Source organism: Nannospalax galili, unplaced genomic scaffold (assembly GCF_000622305.1).
Source record: "Nannospalax galili isolate Female #2095 unplaced genomic scaffold, S.galili_v1.0 scaffold649, whole genome shotgun sequence".
NCBI lineage: Eukaryota > Metazoa > Chordata > Mammalia > Rodentia > Spalacidae > Nannospalax > Nannospalax galili.
Genome location: NW_008359093.1, coordinates 895118 through 914210, shown reverse-complemented (window position 1 = coordinate 914210; position 19093 = coordinate 895118). Strand labels below are relative to the sequence as shown.

Below are 19093 nucleotides of genomic sequence, written 5' to 3'. Positions count from 1 at the left end.
CATCACAGCACAAGTCCCTATCTAACAAATTGTTTATCTTTGCTTCATTATTGTTTGTTCTTTTCCAGAATACCACACTAGGTTGTGAGCTTCATAGGAGTTGGGACCTTGTCAGCACTGTCACCTCTTGGCCACTTTAGCATCTATCATGCTGTGGGTGTTTGGAGGCACACCACAGCATGAGTAGATATTTTGTTTGGTTGGCTTTTGTGGTGCTAGAAATCAAATCCAGGGCCTTTATCCAAACTGGGCAAAATGTTCTACCACTTTCTCTTAGCCTGAGTTCATCAGGTCAAGTGCCCATGAGTTCTGCCCTTCTAGGGCCCCGTGACTATGAGGAGGAGATAGTGGGATTGATTGTGAAGTGGAGCCACAGGGAGAAGTTGAAATTTTAGGCAGATGTTCAAAAGCTGGAATGATTAAATAGTTACTTCAGAGAAACAAATCACCTTTACCTTGTGGACAGAGGTGAGAAGGGGTAGGGAGCATGGGCAGTGATGGGGATTCTCCAGCAACACAGACTTCAAGTGATAAGCCCTAGAAAACCTTGGTTTTGCAGATACTCTATCTACCCTGACAACCACTCTGCTTTGTGATGTCGCAGAGAAAAACCGTGCACAGGTGAAGTAGGCAGCATTCATTCTGATCTGCAAGGTGAGCCTCTAGGACACCCTTCTCATTCTGTTAGTCTCCCCATTGGTTGGCCTGGTTCCATGAAGGAATTCCACTGAAGCAACATGAACTGATCTCACACTGGTGGTTCTGAGTCAGAACCCAAACATTCTGTGGGAGATAGAGCCTCTTACTTTCCCACATGCTGCAATGTAGCTGAATATTTCTTCTGTATGATAAAGTACAGACTTTAGAGTGATGTACAAGGTTCAAAGTTCTTTCATGTTCTTATTTTGTTTCTTGTTGAAATGCCTATTTCATGTATGCTTGTCTTATACACATGGGCTTTATCCTGTTGGGAAAGCAAGCTTACCAGGTAGCTTCAACTGGATTTTATTATTGCGAGGGGATTAAAAACTTATTTCTGGGGAAATAAAAAGAAGTTAGTGATGTTTCACTGCTAAAGGTTTTCTTTTCAAGGCCATGGACAGTCACAATTATTAAGAAGTTTTAGTGACAAGCCCAGAGGGTTACTTTCTAAAATTCAATCAACAAGGGCACCCTCACAACCTACAGGTAAGTGATTGTGTTACTCATTCAGTGAAATAAAGTTAGAGTCTAGTGTTTGTATGTGAATATACCTTGTGTGTTTGTTATTGGTAAAGTCCATAACATAGACAGGAAACGACTTCTTCATTGTGTTTGTTCTTCTCATTAAGACTGCTACTTCCTTCCCTTTCATTGTATTTACTTAGCTGGCATAGAAACTTTGAGTTCGTCCAGATTATATTAAATGTGTCTATGTGACTTTGCTTGCAATTTGGTGCACATGTTTTGGTGGTAGAGTATACTATATGGGCCCAGATAGAGATGCTTTGCAATTATACTGTATTATTTATATTATTTGCTTTCGGGGGCTTATTTTTTTCAGATAGAGAATCACTATAGTCCAGGCTGGCCTCTGAACAGAAGGCTAAACACATCCAAGAGGTCACAGGGAACAAATAATGCCAGGACAGATAATTGAAACAGATTTGAGAAAACACCACAAAATCAACGAAATGACAGGAATTAATACACATACTAGGACACAAAGCAAGTCTTAACAAATATAGGAAAATTGGAATAACATCCTGTATTCTGTCAGACCACAGTGGAATAAAGCTGCGTATCAATAGCAGTTGAAGGTACAAGTATGCGAACTCATGTCAGAGACACCACTGAATGAAAACTGGGTAAAGGAATGAAAATAAAATCATAACAGATAAAAATTTATGGGATATGATTAAGTCAGTCCTAAGATAAAAGTTTATGGCACTAAGTGCCTGCATCAAAAAATTTGAGAGATTTCAAATTAATAAGTTAATGATGCACCTGAAGGCTTTGGAAAAAGAAAAGCAAATGGCACCCCCAAAAGTAGATGGGGGGAGAGATTCCTCAGTGATTAAGAGCCCTGACTGTTCTTCCAGAGGACCCAGGTTCAGTTCCCAGTACCTATATGTTAGCTAACAACCATCTGCAACCTTATTTATAAGAGATCTGTTGCCCTCTTCTGGCCTCTGCAGGTATTGCAAGCCCAGGTGTACTTGTAGGGAAAACACTCAGACACATAAGAAATAAAAACTAAATAAAAAAAAATTCTAAAAGGTGGGAAGTGATAATCAAAATTAGGACTGAAAATAAAATAAAAACAACAACCAAAAACAGTACAAAGAGTCAGTGAAATCAAGAGTTAGTTCTTTGAACAGATTAACAAGATTGACAAAGCTTTAGCCAAATTAAACAAAAGAAATAGATGATCCAAATTAACATTTTTTTTGGTCTTTTTGAGACAGGGTCTCCATGTAGCCCCAGCTGTCCTGGAACTCACTATGTAGACCAGGCTGGCCTTGAACTGACAGAGATCTGCCTGCCTCAGCCTCCTGAGTGCTGGGATTAAAGGCGTGCGCCACCACGCCCGGCCAATGTGCATTTTTTTTTTAAGGTTCAGAAACAAAACAGAAGAATGTCACATCTGAACATACAGAGAACATCCATGAGTTCATAGTACATACCGAAGCCCTGAAATATAACTCTTGGAATACAGGTTTCTAAAATTCTATTATAAATTGTACAGTGATACTCTTTAAAACAATTTTATTTATTTATGTATTTTATACATATGAGTGTTCTGCCTTCATGTATGAAAGTGAACCACAGGTATGCAATGCCCACAGAGGCCAGAAGAGGGGTTGGACTCCCTGGACCTAGAGTTAGGTTTGGTTGTGAGCTGCCATGTGGGTGCTGTGGAGTGAACCCCCAGTCTTCTGGAAGAGCAGTCAGTGCTTTTAACTGCTGAGCCATCTCTCCATTCCTCTAGTTTCCTTTTATTACAGCAAAATAAAACTTGAGATCACTAAGGCAACACCTGGACCCTAAAGCCAAGGTGACATGTGGCAGGAGTTACTACAAGGGATCAATATATACAGGTCACAGGGGTTGCTGTGACAGGGAGTCAGTTTATAGGTCACAGGTTGCTTATCAGGGTCAGTAAATCTATAAATGACAGGTGTTGCTCTAGTGACCAGTATATTTACAGAGCAAGAAAGAGGGCTTGGGAAGGAGGTGCCCAAAGGAAGGGCGTGCAGGATTTCTGGTAACAAAAATCATTTATTTAAAAAATTAATTCATTTTTTTGGTGTGTGTGGGGGGAGGCACAAATGTCTGTGTGCCTGTGGAGGTCAGAGAACAACCTGCTGAACTTGGTTCTCTTGTTCTCCCATATGGGTCCTAAGGATTGAACTTGCGTTTGTTAGGCTGGGTGTCTTCACCTGCTGATCTATTTCCCCAGCCCTAAAATTGGTTTTGTTCATACAGGCTGAGCAGTCTAGCCTCAGTATTTTTAAAAATTAGTAATATCATTTGTAAAACCATTTCTGATGTAGTGTATGATTCCTTCCTTGAACTTTTAAAAAATTGTATTTTTTGTTTTATGTGTATGCCTGTATTGCCTGCATATAGGTAAATGCACCTATGTTGTGCAATGCCTGCAGAAGTCAGAAGAAGTTGTCGGATCCCCTGGGACTGGAGTTACAGACAGTTGTTAGCTGCCCTGTGGGTGCTGGGATTTGAACCCGAGTCTTCTGCAAGAACAGCCAGTGTTCTTAACCGCTGAACCATCCCGCCAGCCCCATGATTCCTTCTTAAAATGACAATGTGATTAACAAATGTTAATTGCAAGACACAGCTAAGATGAAGTTTCTGAAAACTTCTCATTTTTAGGAATGATTCCACGTCGATCTGATCTTGTTCAAGTGATTACAGTTGCGTGTATAGCCTTCAGCATTGCTCTGCTGTCTGGGCTCTTGATCTTCTATATGATATAGTAAGTGTATGCTAAATAACTTCTACCATTCCCATCCCAACATAATAACAATGCAAAAAATTCACACCTCACTCCAGAAAACCAGAACAGAATAAAATTTAGTGTAATAAAAATAGTGGAAAATGTTATAGGTATAGAGGCTGGTTTTTAGATTTTTCAGTCAGTCAGCCAGATTTTTCTTTGTGAAAAAAAGCATATTTCCTATGTTGGGCCATGGTAAAAAAATGTATGAAAGACAAATTGAGATGCTAATGTTTGGGAATGATCCCATGTTCAGAAATGAACTTGACACTTTAGAGGAAGTCTTGACCATGCAGAAGCAGAAATAATTGACTCCTCTGTTTTTAACCAGAAGCTTGTCCATGCAGTCTAGGTGTACAGTAACCCTGGGAGAAGACCCCTCACCCCGTTAGCACAAGCAAAGCATGGGGCCAAGCTCTTTCAAGTGACATGGTCATTTTGAAATTAATAGCCCAAAGTGGCATCATACTGTTCAGCTCACATTCCATGGCACTGATTCTTAGTCCAGGATTCCTTGGCATCCCACAGAAACAGCCTAATACTTAATACTTAATTATGAGAACAAAGTGTGAAAACATGGATACTTTATGGGATACTTTCTGTAGTTCAAAGCCACCTGTAATGTGGCAAATGAAGGCAAAACGAGATGAACTGTAATCAGAAACTTATGAGAATTAAGTTTCTTTGGACATGTGGTCTCACTTTTTAGCCCATGCTAGCCTGGAACTCATGGTCCTTGTGCCTTAGCCTTGAGTTCTGGAACATACTCATAAGCCTGCTCTAAAGATTGTGCCTTTGTATATTGAGCTTATCATGGACTTTTGTATCATACCAGTTTTTGAAAACACTGATTCTAGACACTTACCTTCCTTCCTGTGTATTTTTTAATCCTCTTAAAATTTGTATGTTAGGACCAGCACCTGGCTCTCTTTAAACCAACATTTTAATTATATTTAATCATTTTTATGAGCAGACAATTTTTGGCATCTCATAGCATGCTTCTGGGATGTTCTCCCATCCTCATCCCCTTTTCTATCACTGGTCTTTGGAATATAAATAAGCTAACCCTAAAAGTTATTTTGTTTTTACCCAAGTCACACAGAACTGGGAAGTTTGTCATGAAAAAACGTAAAACATTATCATCCATTTCCACATCAAACACAAACAGCCATTCAATAATCCACTCCCAGAACTGGACCTACAGAGAAAAGAGTGGGGCACCACCTCAGGTGCAAAATTTAAGGGAGTGCTGAAGAATTCACTAACCAGAATAAATCATACTTTAATGTAATGCTTTGCAATTATACCTTCAGTTGGGCATGGTGGCACACACCTTTAATCCCAGCACCAGGGGGCAGAGGCAGTTGGAACTCTGTGAGATCAAGGCCAGCCTGGTCTACATAGCGAATTCCAGGTCAGCTGGGGCAATAGGGAGACTGTATCTCAATGCCCCAAATGATATCAAGGCACAAATAGCCATAGTTTGCAAAATAACCTGTGTGTGTGTGTGTGTGTGTGTGTGTGTGTGTGTGTGTGTGATTAGAGGTCAGTCTCTGGTATGCCTTAGGTACCTTCCAATTTATCTTTTGAGACATGGTCTCTCTTTGGGACCCAGGGCTCACTAATTAGGCTAGATTTATTAGCCTATGAGCTCCAAGGATTCTCCTATATTTGACTTCCCAGGTTTGAGATTACAAACACATAATCACCAAGCTTTGTGTTTTATGTGGGTAGTCGGAACTGAACTCAGGTTCTCATGCTGTATGATAAGCTCTTTGCTTATCAATATCTTAAGTACAGGGTCAGTAATAAGTAATAGTGCTTAGTTAGGCCAGGGTATTAGAGCCTCAGCACAGGGACAATCAGTAATACTCATCTTGTGTTTATTTTAAAAACATTTTTATTATAAAATTCTGTGTGTGTGTGTCTGTGCGCACTATATGCATGTGAGTGCAGTGTCTGTGTAATTCAGAAGAGAGTGTCAGATCCTCTGAAACTGGAGTTACAGGTGGTTGTGAGCTACCTGACATGGGTGCTGGGGACTGAGCCATCTCTGCAGACACACTCTGTATTTATTTAAAATGCTAATATTTTGCTCATCATGGATTTCTTGGCATTGATTTTTATTTTTTGTATCAGATTGCTTTAAAATGTTGAGAGTGTTGACTGCTCTTGCAGAGGACCCAGGTTTGATTCCCAATACCCACATGGCGGCTATGAACCGTCCTTAACTCCAGTTCCAGGGGAATCTGAAGCCCTCTTCCGACTTCTGTGGCTTTGCATGACACAGGTGCACCCGCTATACATGCAGGCAATACACTCATACACATAAAATGAAAGTAATAAATAAAATACTTTTAAAAGGGAGAGAAATATTATTAATCTTGATTGTGCTTTTTTTTGGTAACCCATTAAATTTTGTGCAAACTGGAAACACTTCTTCCAGTTCCAGGTTTTGATCTAGGCTTTGAGATTATCAGAGTTGCTCCTTGGCATAAATCAGCTGGGTCAGCACAGAAACTTGAAATCTCACATCTATTTCTGCCTCCTTCCTCCCCCACCATATAAATAATTCTTTGTTGGTTAAAAAAATCTCATAATCAAGGTATGATGATTCAGTGTAAAAGAGTTTTGCTTTTACATTCATCTTTATCTTCCAGTCGATTGGTAAAGGCTGAGGAAAAGCAGCAGCTTGCAAGGCTTTATGAAAATGTTGAGATCCCGCTCATAGAGGAGGAGGGCTTTGATGACAGCAAGGATGACTCTTTTCACTCGCATGTGGAAAATGAGGAGCTGGGAAAGTTCATCAGCTCAGGTAGTTTGCCTTGTCAGATCCAAGGTTACCAGACAACTCAGCTGGTAATGGTTTGGTTTTTAAAAGAACTAACAAGTGGGGCTTAATAGAGTTTAAGGTAAGAAAGATGGATATTTATGCCCACACATACCTAAATGAACCAGTGTCATCAAATCACATGCAGTGTTGGATACCTATCTGATTGCTTGTTTCCTTACAGAGGGAAATTCCAAGAATCTACAGAAACAAGCTTTGAATCGGAATAAAACTTTCCCTTAAACATACTTATTATTATTATTACATTATTTCTGCATTTAGAGTACAGACAGGCAGACACTCCACTTGCCTCAGTCTGATGTGGAGATGGGATTCAGGCCCATATAACAGAGATCACTTCTCAGAAGAGGAGGACCTTGTCTAAGACTCCCATCACAGGCATCTGAGAGATTTCTGCATGTCTTTGTGAAAAGAGGCTCACATTACTTAAGTAAGCTTGATTTTGTAAAAGCCTTCAGGTTCTTGGGCATCTATCCTGAAAAACCACATGGACACAACATCCTCTGCAAGAATCCCTCAAACAATTCTAGATATGGCAGCCAGAAACCAGCAAGAAGGCCAAGAGAGTAGTGATGATTGATGCCTATTGAGGCTGACGGCTTTTGTAACCCACAGAAAATAGTTTCCAATGATGTTTCATTACACTGGATTATTATTGGGTATTTAAAAGGGAACTAATTTTAAATTCAAATTGTGTCTGGGTCTGGTGGCTCACTCCTGTAATCCTAGCATGTAGGAACTGGTGGCAGGTGAATTGTGAATTCAAGGCTAGCCTGGGAGACACAGTGAGGCCTTGTCTCAAAAAACCAGAAAATTAAAAAAGTTCACAGTGGTTATTAAACGGAAGCATTCCTTGTCCTCTGAGAACTCTGTCACTCATACCTTTGTTTCCCTATGCTTTTCTGCTTCACCCTTTTGCCTTCATCCATGTCCTCTATTTACTTAAAACTCAACAATGTCTACATTTCAGTTATTAGAAGTAAAAGAAGGGAAAACATTTTGAAGAAATTGAAGGGAGAACGAAATTTGTCTACAGAAAACACATCCAAGACTGTCGGCTTTGATGAAAAAATGGAGCATTATGAGACAATGGAGAACTTATGAAAGCGGAAGGAAGAGATGGTAGATGTGTGAGCTGCTGTGGGGACGACAGATGGCGGAGAACTTGGACAGGACATGCTCCTAGAGAATACTGTAGAAGAACACAAAGAAACTTCAGAAGCATGAATCAGAAATAAATTGATATGATACAGCAACTCTCACTTTTTAGCTTTGAAAGTCCATGAATAATTACAACTTAAGTGGAAAATAGGAAAAAAGTACAAGTTCATTAAGGGTGGGAGACAAATCTTTGGGATTTTCTTCTTTTGCTTCAAACCAGAAACATAGCTAATTCCTTTGGGGTTTTCCCCAGACTGTGGTAGCAAAATACTTTCACTAAACCCAACTTTCTAAGTGATATTTTCTATCAGTTACAGTCATTTGTCTCCAATTTACACACGAGGAAACCGAGAATGGCAAGATACACATAACATGAGATAAAGACAGCCGTCTTTGTCAGGTGTTAGTTCCAGCTCCTCTGCAGCAAGCTGGGAGGAGCCAAGAGCTGTGGGAAGATAGAAAAGGCAAGATTCAAATGTGTCCAATTTTTTAACCCTTCAACCCAGTGTTATGTACAAAGTTTACACTGGAGAACTGACTCAAAAACACCTCACTGTTTTAAGTATATTTACAAGTTTGTGTTCAGTAACATTCATAACTATGCCAGGCGCTAATGAAAACAGTCTGGCCATCCCTAGGAAGATAAACATTGGATTTCTGCATGACCCAAAAATTCCACTTTTAGGTATACATGTCCATACAAAACCCTGAGCGTCTATTTTCATAACAGCATCACCCATGTCCTGGTGGCATATACTTGTAATCCCAGCCCTCACAAGCTGGTGGTAATAGGATTGTGAGTTCAAGACCAGCCTGGACTGCATGGTGAAATGTTTCATTTACTGATGAGTGGATGAACAAAATGTCACCTTGTCCATACAATGGAATACTTTTCATCAATAAAAAAAAAGTGCTGAGGTAGTTATGGAGCCCAGATCTACTGAGGAAAGACCACTCCACTCAATTCAGATCAGGATAAAAGATTTCATTCAAGGTAGCTTCCACTGCAGTCACGTATCAGATTAGAGAGCTGCAGTGGGGATGGAAAGGGGACTTTTTAAAGCTAAAAACCACAAAAGGAATGTTGACAAGGTGGTCCCCAAATAACAGGGTAGAGGGTGATCTCATGTCAAGTTGCCCTAAAATAGCAACACAAGCAAGTTACAGAAGCCAGAATCAGCAGTTAGTCATAATATAATTTTGTTTTCTATATGTTTGGAGAGCAAGTGACCATGGCAGCATTCTCCTGGGAGGTAAGGGGGAAAGGGGTCAGGGTTTCTGAAAACAATCCTTGAGCTAGAAATAAGCTATGGCTAAGCTTCTAAGATGGCTGCTTTATCCAAAATGGGTCAGTTTGGTCAGTACAGTACACTACACATTAGTGTATGATAATGTGTGATTCCATTTGTGCAAAAGGGAAGCCTATAGTTGTAGAGAGTGGACTGTAGTTTCTAGGGAGCTGGAGTGGGGGTTGGGGTTGTTAAGAGAGGCCTCTTGTTAGTTCTAGGCTCCAGTCATTCATTGTGGTATTAAGCAGGAGCCATAGTTTCCTATTCATATAACTTGAGTGTCCATCTTTACAGTGAGTAAGTCAGGCTATGACAACTGAATGAAAATCCTTGGATGCCCCTGCACCACTGAGGAGGTCTCTATCCATGGAAACTGCCTAACAACCTATTGCTTCTGCCTGGAATTTACACCAGAAATTCCCACATGACTCAAGGCTTAGATTATTCAAGTGTTTACTCATTTGTTAAAGACATCTCCCTTACTATGCTTGGTGACATATTTTTTAAAATTTTAATTGTTTTTGAGAAAAGATCTTATTGTATAGCTCAGGCTGACCTAGAAATTATGATCCTCCTGCTTCACCTTCCTGAGTGCTGGGAGGTGTGGACCATGATGCTCCTGTACTTTACCTGTAAGACTTTCCCCTTTTTCCTTTCACCATTCTTTGTGCCTGCCACATTCTAACAGATTGTACAGTTTACTGTATATTTCACACTTCTGTGTTTCTTGAATAACATAAGCCTCATGATGGATAAACTCTTTGTCTCTCCTGCATCCCAGTGTTTCCTATGAGTGGGTTAATAAGTGCCTGAAGCAAAGTATCTGCTCCCTGATTTTGTATTAACACAGGGAACATAGCACCCTTACATGTTTTTGCAATTCCGGCTACTCATTGTCCCCTTTAACTCTTCCTCCACACGGATATTGCTCCATAATTTCAAGAATGAAACATTATATCTTGGAGATAAAATCCAGTACCCAATCTTGTCACATTCTCTGCTAATTCCAACTTTTCTCATATAACCACTAAAAATTCTCTGACACTTTCACTCTTTTATTTTCCAATGATGTTTCCCTGGATAAGCACTAAGTAATCATTATTAGTATTTTTAGGTAATCTTAGGATTGCTTTCTGAAGCTTATCAATTTGTTATGTAGAATCATACCCGTAAACACACACATACAAAGATGATAAGCAATGAGAAGAAATCAGAGAGCACTCTGAATACTTTGGCCATGGACCCTTTGCCCTTGGAAGTTGAAGCTATCCGAACGTGCCCGGGCCGGTAGGAACTACATTTCCCAGAATGCCCCGCGCCGGGCGCTGTGGTTTGTGTCTGGACCAGCTGAAGGGAGGGGCGGCGCGACACTGCTGCACCAGCGGAGTGCGATGGCTGCGGCCGCGCTGCGGACCCGGATTCAGGGAGAGCTTGTGCTCCCGGCTCGGGCGCATCCTAGAGCCGGAGGCCTGTGAACCACTCTGCCACTGTTCTTGTTCCTCCACGGTCTGACTCCCAGGGCTCTAGAAGGGGTGAAAGTAACACCGAGAAATGGAAGCGTGCCAGCCCTCGCTGGGCTTGGCATCCATCTGCATGTTCTCATGGTATCTGGAGGATCCTGTCAATCTTCCTGTCCTTGATTCCTGGGACCTTGGAGAAACCTCGAGCCCAAAGTCCTAAGATCGTGTCAGCCTGTATAAGGAAGTGGAAGACGCATTTTATTGGTACCCAGTATGAACGGGTGTGAAAGGTTAGTCCACGAAGAGATGATGCACCTGTGCTTGGAAGTAATTTTAGGCACTAGTAAGCCTTGCTTTCTGGTAGGAATAAACAATGTGATGGAAGCCAAAATTGCAAACACTGGGGCAAGGACTGTAGCTCAGTGGAAGGGTACTTTGCCTAGCATGCTCAACGACCCCTGAGTTTGGACCCCAACAGTGCAAAAAAAAAAAAAGTTGAAAATGCTGCCTGAGAATTTTGGTGTCTGTTTTGGAGGTATTAGGTATTAGGATTAGGTATAGGATTGGAGCAGGGAGGTAATTTATCAAGGTCTTAATGGTTTCCATCTGTCCACAGGGTCAAGTGCAGACTGTGGAGTTGAAGGAGGAGGAAAGGTTAGGGTCGAGGTCATTGGGCACAGTTCAGTTGAGGGTTAATGGATCAGAGCTGTGACTTAGGAGATGAGGTTGGATTCTGCATATGTGTTGTTAAAAGGAAGGACTAGATTATTTAATGTGGTTGGAGGGAGTGAAACTGGAATCAAAAACGATTCCAGGGTTTTTAGTATTAACCATTACAGGGTTAAAAAGCTCCATCAACTATAATTAACAAGCTGGTAGTTGGAGTAGTATTCACTATAAATAACAAAGTTTGTTTTGGCCATGTTAAAAGTCTGAGTCTTTTTCTAGGTTTGTTTCTTTGCCAGGTAAAGAATTACAAGATAAGAAGTTTACAATCACAACACACAGCCAAGGTTTATTAAAGCAAAAGTTGACATTCCACACAGCACACAAAGAGATAGACTCCCTTTGAGGGGAGGGGTTCCAGAGCTGGAGCACCAACTACTTCCCTGGAGTCTCAGGTTTTATTTTCTTTACCACAGAGTATGGGACAGGTTTGGGTTCCTCTTTCTAAACCCTTTGGGTTGGACAAGGCCAGATGGATGTTGCTGGCTGGTTTATTCATGTGAAAGCAGGACCCTCACTGAGTAAAGCAAAGGGGTTAGCTTTAGTTGTCAACTTGACACACATGGGTAGAGGGAACCTTAATTGGAGAATTGCCTCCATTAGACTGGCCTGTGGCCATGTCTGTGGGGCATTTTCTTGATTGTTGAATGATGAGGGAGGGCCCATTCCACTACTATGGGTAGTGCCACCCCTAGGCAGAGGGTCCTGTGTTATATAAGAAAGCAGGTTGAGCAGGAGTCAGGGGAGCAAGCCAGTAAGCCACATTCCTCCATGGCCTATGCTCCAGGTTCCTGCCCTGAGTTCCTACCTTGGGCTCTGTTCTAGTTTGCCTTCAATTGCTGTGACAAAACACTGACTGCCTGGGTTCGAACCAGTGACCCCCGGTGAGGTGAGGATTGGGGATGAGTAAGCATGCTGTTCGCCAGCCCTCGCTGCCCCCATTACCTGGGGACACTCAGACGCAATGGGGAGTCTTAGGCAGAGACTCATTTATTGCAGGTGTTACAAAGCTTATAAAGGCACCTGGAACTCCCCTCTCACCACTGAGGGTGTATCTTAAGGATGGTCATGCGTGGATCATGCACTTCTCAGCAGTGCGGAAGTATTCTTCAGACTTTCAAAGCAAGCCAGGCCGCGCCCCCAGTAACTTCCTTTCAGACCTATGCAAGGTGGGGCTTTTAGGTCCCCAAAACTGATCAATAGCAACTTGGGGAGGAAAGAGTTTATTTGGCTTACATCTCCCAGGTCACAGTTGATCTCTTAGGGAGCCCAAGGTAGGAACTCAGGGCAGGAACCTGGAGGCAGGAGCTGAAGTAGAAGCCATGGAGGAGTTATGAAAGGCCTTATGAATGCAATGAGTGCGGGAAGTCGTTTACCTTCAGCTCTAATCTCCTGAAGCATCAGACTGTAAACAAGAGCTGTACAAAGGTAGGGTTGTGGGCTGAAATATGTCCCTCAAAATAGTCATTCCTGGGGGTGAGGGTGGGGGTGGGGGTGGGGGTGCTGTGTGGCTAGTGGTAGAATGTTTGCCTGGTATTCATGAGGTTCTCGGTTTAATGTTCCACTCAGCATTGGAAAAAAAAAGCTCAATCTCATCTCCCACATGGCTTTATTTATAGATAGGACCTTTAATAAGGTAATTAAGGAGGCTGGAGAGATGGCTTAGCAGGTAATAGCTAATTCTGCTTTTGCAGAGGACCCGAGTTATGTTCCCAGAATACACATTGGGCAGTTTACAACCACCTGTAACTCCAGCTCTAGGGAGTCCAATAGTCTTCTGGACTCTGGGCAGTGCACTAATGTGCACCAACCCACACAAGATAAACACACATACAAATACTTAAAAATTAAAAACAAATCTTTTTGAGACAGGGTCTCTCTGTAGCCACAGCTGACTTGGATTTGCTATGGAGACCAGGCTGGCCTCGAACTCACAGAGATCTGTTTGCCTCTGCCTCCCAAGTGTTGGGATTAAAGGCGTGTGCCGCCACTCCCAGCTAAGAAGAACAAATCTTTTCTAAAAGGTATATTTAAGTTTGAAGTGGTGCGTGTATGTCCTAACCCAATAGACAGGTGTTCTTAAAAGAAGAGTAAGGCACCAGAGAGCTCTGTGAATATGTACTGGATAGTGGCAATTCCACACAAGATGCCTGCAAAGTCAGGAAGAGCCTTCACCAGAACCTGACTATGCTGGCAGCTATACCTCAAAATTCTGCAGTCTAGGACTATGATAAAATTTCTTGTTTAAACCAATCAGATTGTGATACTTTGTTGTGACAGCATGAGCTATGGTAGTTGGGGGAGGGGTTATGAGTAAGTGAAAATGAACCATCGATACCACAGTTACATTTGAGGTGCTCCAGAAAGATGGAGAAGGGACACTTTTCCAGTGAGTGGAGGTATATGCTCACCGTCCTTTTGTATGGAAGAATAAAGGATAAGTACCACAAGGTGACCATATATGTCATTTCCAGCATATGTTGGGCTTAACCAGACTCCCAGATAAGACTGTTCTGTAGTTGCCCCAGCGGAGGTTCGTGTCCTTGGGGTTCTCAGATACTTTTCTAGATACTTATGTCATCCTTACTGGGTAGTATGAACACTGATAACTAATTTGCTCACTCTACAACTACCTTCCAGAGATATTCTACAGTCCTGGTGTCGCAGTGCTGAGCAGTGAAATAATCACCTCCTGGAGGGAGGATGGTGGAATCCGAACTCTTCTCAGTGTTCATGTGTCTGTGATGGAATTCTCACGCAGCAGCACCATACTGGCAGCAAACACATTTATGAAGTCAGTAGTGTTCCCACATCGATATCACAATCTTAGAAGAAAGGGTTTCCCTCATCGGTACTAGGCGTTGCGTGACATCCTTGTGAAGTGGATTGTTGGTTTGTCACAGGTGGAGTGTCAGCCTGTGAGGACATGTGGGCTAGCTTCAGCTTCTGAGACTAACCATGTCATTGTTACTCCTGATAGAATAAGCTGGAATCCCTAAGGGTTCCTGTGTGAATCTGATCTCCAGTGACAGTGGGAGGTTGACCTGCAGTGAGGAGGATAGAGAACCCAGCCAGAGGCCTTGCATCTTCCCCTGCCCAGGGAGAGTCCACCTAGAGAACTCAACTGCAGAATGTGCTGTTGCCTCCAGTCCTGAGCTCCTAGCTCTTTTGCATCCACTTCCTGCTCTTTGGACTTTGCTTCTCTGTGTTTGTTTTTCAAGTGCCCCTGTGTGTTGGAGAGACGGCTCTGTGATAAAGAGTGCTTGCTGCTACTGTAGAGAACTGGAATTCGATTCCTAGTACCAGTGTCGCCAGACAGCTCACAATATGTAGCTCAAGCACTGTTCTAGTTTGTTTCTCCATTGCTGTGACAAATGCTGACCAATACCAACCGGGGGGAGGAAAGAATTTATTTGTCTTACATCTCCTGGATCACAATTCATCAGGGAGCCCAAGGTAGGAACTCAGGGCAGGAATCTGGAGACAGGAGCTGAAGCATAGGACATGGAGGAACATTGCTTACTGGCTTGTTCCCTTGGCCCATGCTCAGACTACGTTCTTATACAATATAGGCCCACCTGTCCACAGTGAGCTGGGCCTTCCCACATCACTCAATAGTCAAGAAGGTGCCCCACAGACATGACCACAGGCCAGTTCAATGGAGGCAATTCCCCAATTGGGGCTCCCTCTACCCAAGTTTGTCATGTTGGCACTAAAGCTATCCAATACAAGCACCAAGGGATCTATCAGCTTCAGGACTCCCATACACACGATGTGTGGCACTCACATTCAAACACATACCCACATGACACACATTTCAATTATTTGCTTTGAAAGGTCTTGACAAGCTTCTCACTATCATGTAGGAAGAGGAGAGGAAGTGCCCCTCTCCAATAGATGCCTGCAGTCACTTTTTGAGTAATTACTATTATTGTGGTAAAATATACAAGACATGAAATGTAGCTCTATGTGATTTTAATTCACAATTATGTAGCACTAAGTAAATTCATGTCACTCCAAGCATTCTCAACATTCCAGGAATTTTACATCATACAAAAAAGAAACTAAACAGTAAACAACTGTCTTTTTCTCAGCCCTGCTGAATCATTAGTAACTTTCTGCCTATATTTTCAGTACCAAATGTAAATATACATATAATTATATAATAATCATTTTCTCTGGCTTATTTCACTTATAACGTCATTCTATTCGTTGTTTGATAAAACAAGTTCTGTGGGTCTGCTTTTCCATCCACTGACATTTCAGTTGTTCTCGCGTTCTGACTGTTCTGGAAACCCTTCGGATTCTGCTCAAGACCTTGGTGTCTGTTCTTTTGAGTGCAGTGGGAATTGCTGAAAACGGCTTCTGTTTATTTTGCAGTTTTGATTTTCTTCCTTCTTAAGACTGTTTCATGTTGTCCAAGTTGACCTTGACCTCAGTATGCTTAGGATGTCCTTCCCTCCTGAGTGCTAGAAGTAGAGGTGCATGCCACCACATCAGAGAATTAGAGAATTTCTGAATTAAATGCTAATTGTTTCGTTTGTGTTTTTATTGAATTTTTGAAAATTTCGCATAATACATTTTGATCGAATTTGGATCCTCTCCCTAATCTGCATCCCCCCGCTCAATTTTTTTTCTTTTTTTTTATCTTTTTGAGACAGGGTCTCCCTGTATCCCCAGCTGCCCTGGAACTCACTATGTAGACCAGGCTGGTCTCGAACTCACAGAGATCCGCCTGCCTCTGCCTCCTGAGTGCTGGGATTAAAGGTGTGCGTCACCACGCCCAGATAGGATTTATTTCATTTCTTAAATTTTGTATATGTGGGCAGTGGAGAGATGGCTCAGAAGTCTCTCTCTCTCTCTCTCTCTCTCTCTCTCTCTCTCTCTCTCTCTCCTATAGGATCAATTGTGTGTCCCCAAATTCCCAATGATGTGGTCCATCACTGAAGTCTGGTCAACCTACCAGAGTCTTACACTTAAACAAGACTAACTCTGTCCCTTCCAGCAGCCATAGGTTATCAATAATTTCTCAGGAAGAGTTAAGGTTTCTAACTCACTTCCTCATATCCATGCTGTCTGGCTTGAGCTTACATGGGACTTGTGCATGCTGTCACCATTGTGAGTTCATATAAATAACTGCCCATCTGTCTGGAAAACTATTGTTTCTACAATGTCTGGCCCATAGAATCTTTCTCCCCCCTCCCCTGCAGTGGTCCCTGAGCCTTTGGAAGCAGAGGTTTGATATAGTCTCCTATTCAGGGATAAGCACTCTGCATCCTCTTATTCTCTGCATGTGTTAATCACCATCTGCTGTATAAAAATGCTTCTTTGGTGAGAATTGAGAGATACATTAATCTATTGGTATAACAATAAGTCATTACAAGTCAGTTTACTACTACATCTATTTAGGAAAAAAATATTGTAAGACTCTTCCCTGTGACCTGTGACCTGTCTAGCCTCAGATTTCTAGTCCTGATATCAATGACAGGTATGGGCTCCATCTTATGTAGTGATCTTTACTGGTAATTGTTTTTGAGATGGTCTCACATAGCCCATGCTGGCCTCTAAATGGCTAAGTAGCTAAGGATGGACTTAAGCTCCAAATCCTCAGCTCCAGAGTGCAGAAATTACAGGCTGGTAGTTCTATGGGATTCTAAAAAGGAATAGTCATACATTTATCTAATTTTTACATGGAGTTCACTTGTTTGACAGTTTAATAAGCACTTTGAAACAATAATTACCATTACTATTTTATTCAATATCAAATCCCATAGGTTTTTTTTTTTTTTTTTGCAGATTAAAGAGTGGAGGAAAATACTGAGCAAAGGAGGTCAAATGAAGTAGAACTGCCCTGGAAGGAACTCAAAGCCCAGAGACCACAGTGGGACGATTTGTTTTCCTTGTCCAAGGGACAAAGCAGAACTGTGGAATTCGAGTGTTGCTGAAACTGAGCACAAGGGGGCTGAGTGCTGGGAAGCCCAAAGACAGCAGCACAGCGGTGTTCAGCATCCAGTGGCTTGGGTTCAGTCTGGGTTATGCAAAGTGAGAAGATGGAAGCTAGAGAGTAAAAGGATATAAACATGCTCACCAGGCCCAGGATGGTGTGGGTGGCTATGTACTCATGGGAAGGTATTTGGGAGAGGCTGTGGCTATGAATGTGATGGACTCGCTGCTTGTGCCTGTGCAGGACAAGGACCATGGAGCCGCTGGCCCAGGCCATGTGACCATGGCTTGTAATATCAACAAGGGAGTAAATCACTGACATTATGAGGAATGTCAATCTCTTATGAATGGGTGAGGAACAGTATCTGTAGAGTCCTTCAGCACTCAGGGTTTTGCTGTTCACTGTACCAGTTACGTCCATAATGATAATGATATTTAGCAGGAGGTGCAGGATCCAGCAGAGGAAACAGCAGGTGCCAATACACATTGGGGATCTAATCCTGGTCCCTGCCCACCCGGAAGTATTGTAGCAAACTTTAATGACCTGAAAGCCACTGAGGAGGGAGGTAGTGCTGAGGGAGACTCCTCTGGACACTCTGTATACATAGATGATAACTTTACACCCAGCCTCATCCAGGAAAGATTTCAACCCAAATGCCACAACTGTCTGAGGGAGGCCTTTGGAGAAAAGAACCAAATAGTTGGATATCACCAGCTGATTGACAACCAAGTTTGTGGGTCTCACCAGTTGTGCCGTGAGCAATGGGAAGTGATACAGACAAAAGAGCAAAGAATTTGCAATGATTCCAGCTGTGGTCTGAATGAGAAAGACCACAGCCCAGGACAGATTAACAGAAGCCAATGCATCCATTTGTTGAAGAAGTTGGTCTTTGATTTTAGCTGAATCCGGGAAATATTGAAATGGGGTCTGAATTTTACCAATTCAACAAATATCATATCTCAGAAATCCCATTTTTATCTGAATATGAACATCAAGAACAAATCTTTTGTAAACCCCAGAGACTGCTTACAGTGTTAGTTTTGACCACAAAAACTGGAAGCTATCCATCCCAGACAATGAAAGGATGAACGGTCTTCTTATTCCCAAGCTGAATGTTGAAGCACTGTGGATGAGATGAGGACGTCCTCTTGACTGCTACCCTTTGAGGAACAACAGTATTTACAAAACATAGAGATAATAATTGTACACATGTGTCTCTGTTCTTACATCTTTAACAAATAAGAATACATTGAGATCTCTAAAATGGGCCCTTGTAGGGCTGGAGAGATGGCTCAGTGGTTAAGAACACTGGCTGTTCTTGCAAAAGACCCAGGTTCAAATCCCAGCACCCACATGGCCACTTACAGTTGTCTGTAACTCCAGTTCGAGGCGATCTGATGCCTTCTTCTGTCGTCTGTGGGCATTGCACAACATGCATGCACGCAATACACGCATACATGTAAAATAAAAATAATAAAATATTTTCCAAAAAAATAAAAATTAAAAAATGGGCCCTTGTGAGAGAGTGAATAAACAGTTCAGAAGGGTCAGCATGAAGCCAGGTTGCCACAAAAGTATCTTATTTCTTGTTTTAGTTTAGAACTGCACCTTTTGGAGAAGTTGGATAGATCACCTGGTAAAGGTCTTTTAGTCAAACCTGATGAG

General features: G+C 42.1%; 2 protein-coding genes across 2 annotated transcripts; one reads left to right on the top strand and one right to left on the bottom strand.

Moving 5' to 3' along the window:
* Nucleotides 1–870: 870 nt before the first annotated feature.
* CUNH19orf18 (chromosome unknown C19orf18 homolog) lies at nucleotides 871–7952 on the top strand. Its single transcript, XM_017795513.1, has 5 exons — nucleotides 871–1013; nucleotides 1079–1188; nucleotides 3874–3976; nucleotides 6658–6812; nucleotides 7819–7952. Exons 1-5 carry the CDS (start codon nucleotides 871–873, stop codon nucleotides 7950–7952), a joined length of 645 nt encoding a protein of 214 aa, XP_017651002.1.
* Nucleotides 7953–17284: 9332 nt separating this feature from the next.
* Nucleotides 17285–18766, bottom strand: LOC103725460 (vomeronasal type-1 receptor 1-like). Its single transcript, XM_008822764.2, is given in 2 exon segments — nucleotides 17285–17509; nucleotides 17511–18766. Coding segments are annotated over 2 exon segments (951 nt in total). The 5' UTR covers nucleotides 18299–18766; the 3' UTR covers nucleotides 17285–17346.
* Nucleotides 18767–19093: the final 327 nt, after the last annotated feature.

Coding starts and splice junctions, on each gene's coding strand:
- CUNH19orf18 (XM_017795513.1), top strand. CDS start 871: ATGTACAAGGTTCAAAGTTCTTTCATGTTCTTATTTTGTTTCTTGTTG. Junction 1,014..1,078: donor TTCAACTGGATTTTATTATT/GCGAGGGGATTA, acceptor TCACTGCTAAAG/GTTTTCTTTTCAAGGCCATG. Junction 3,977..6,657: donor TTGATCTTCTATATGATATA/GTAAGTGTATGC, acceptor TTTATCTTCCAG/TCGATTGGTAAAGGCTGAGG.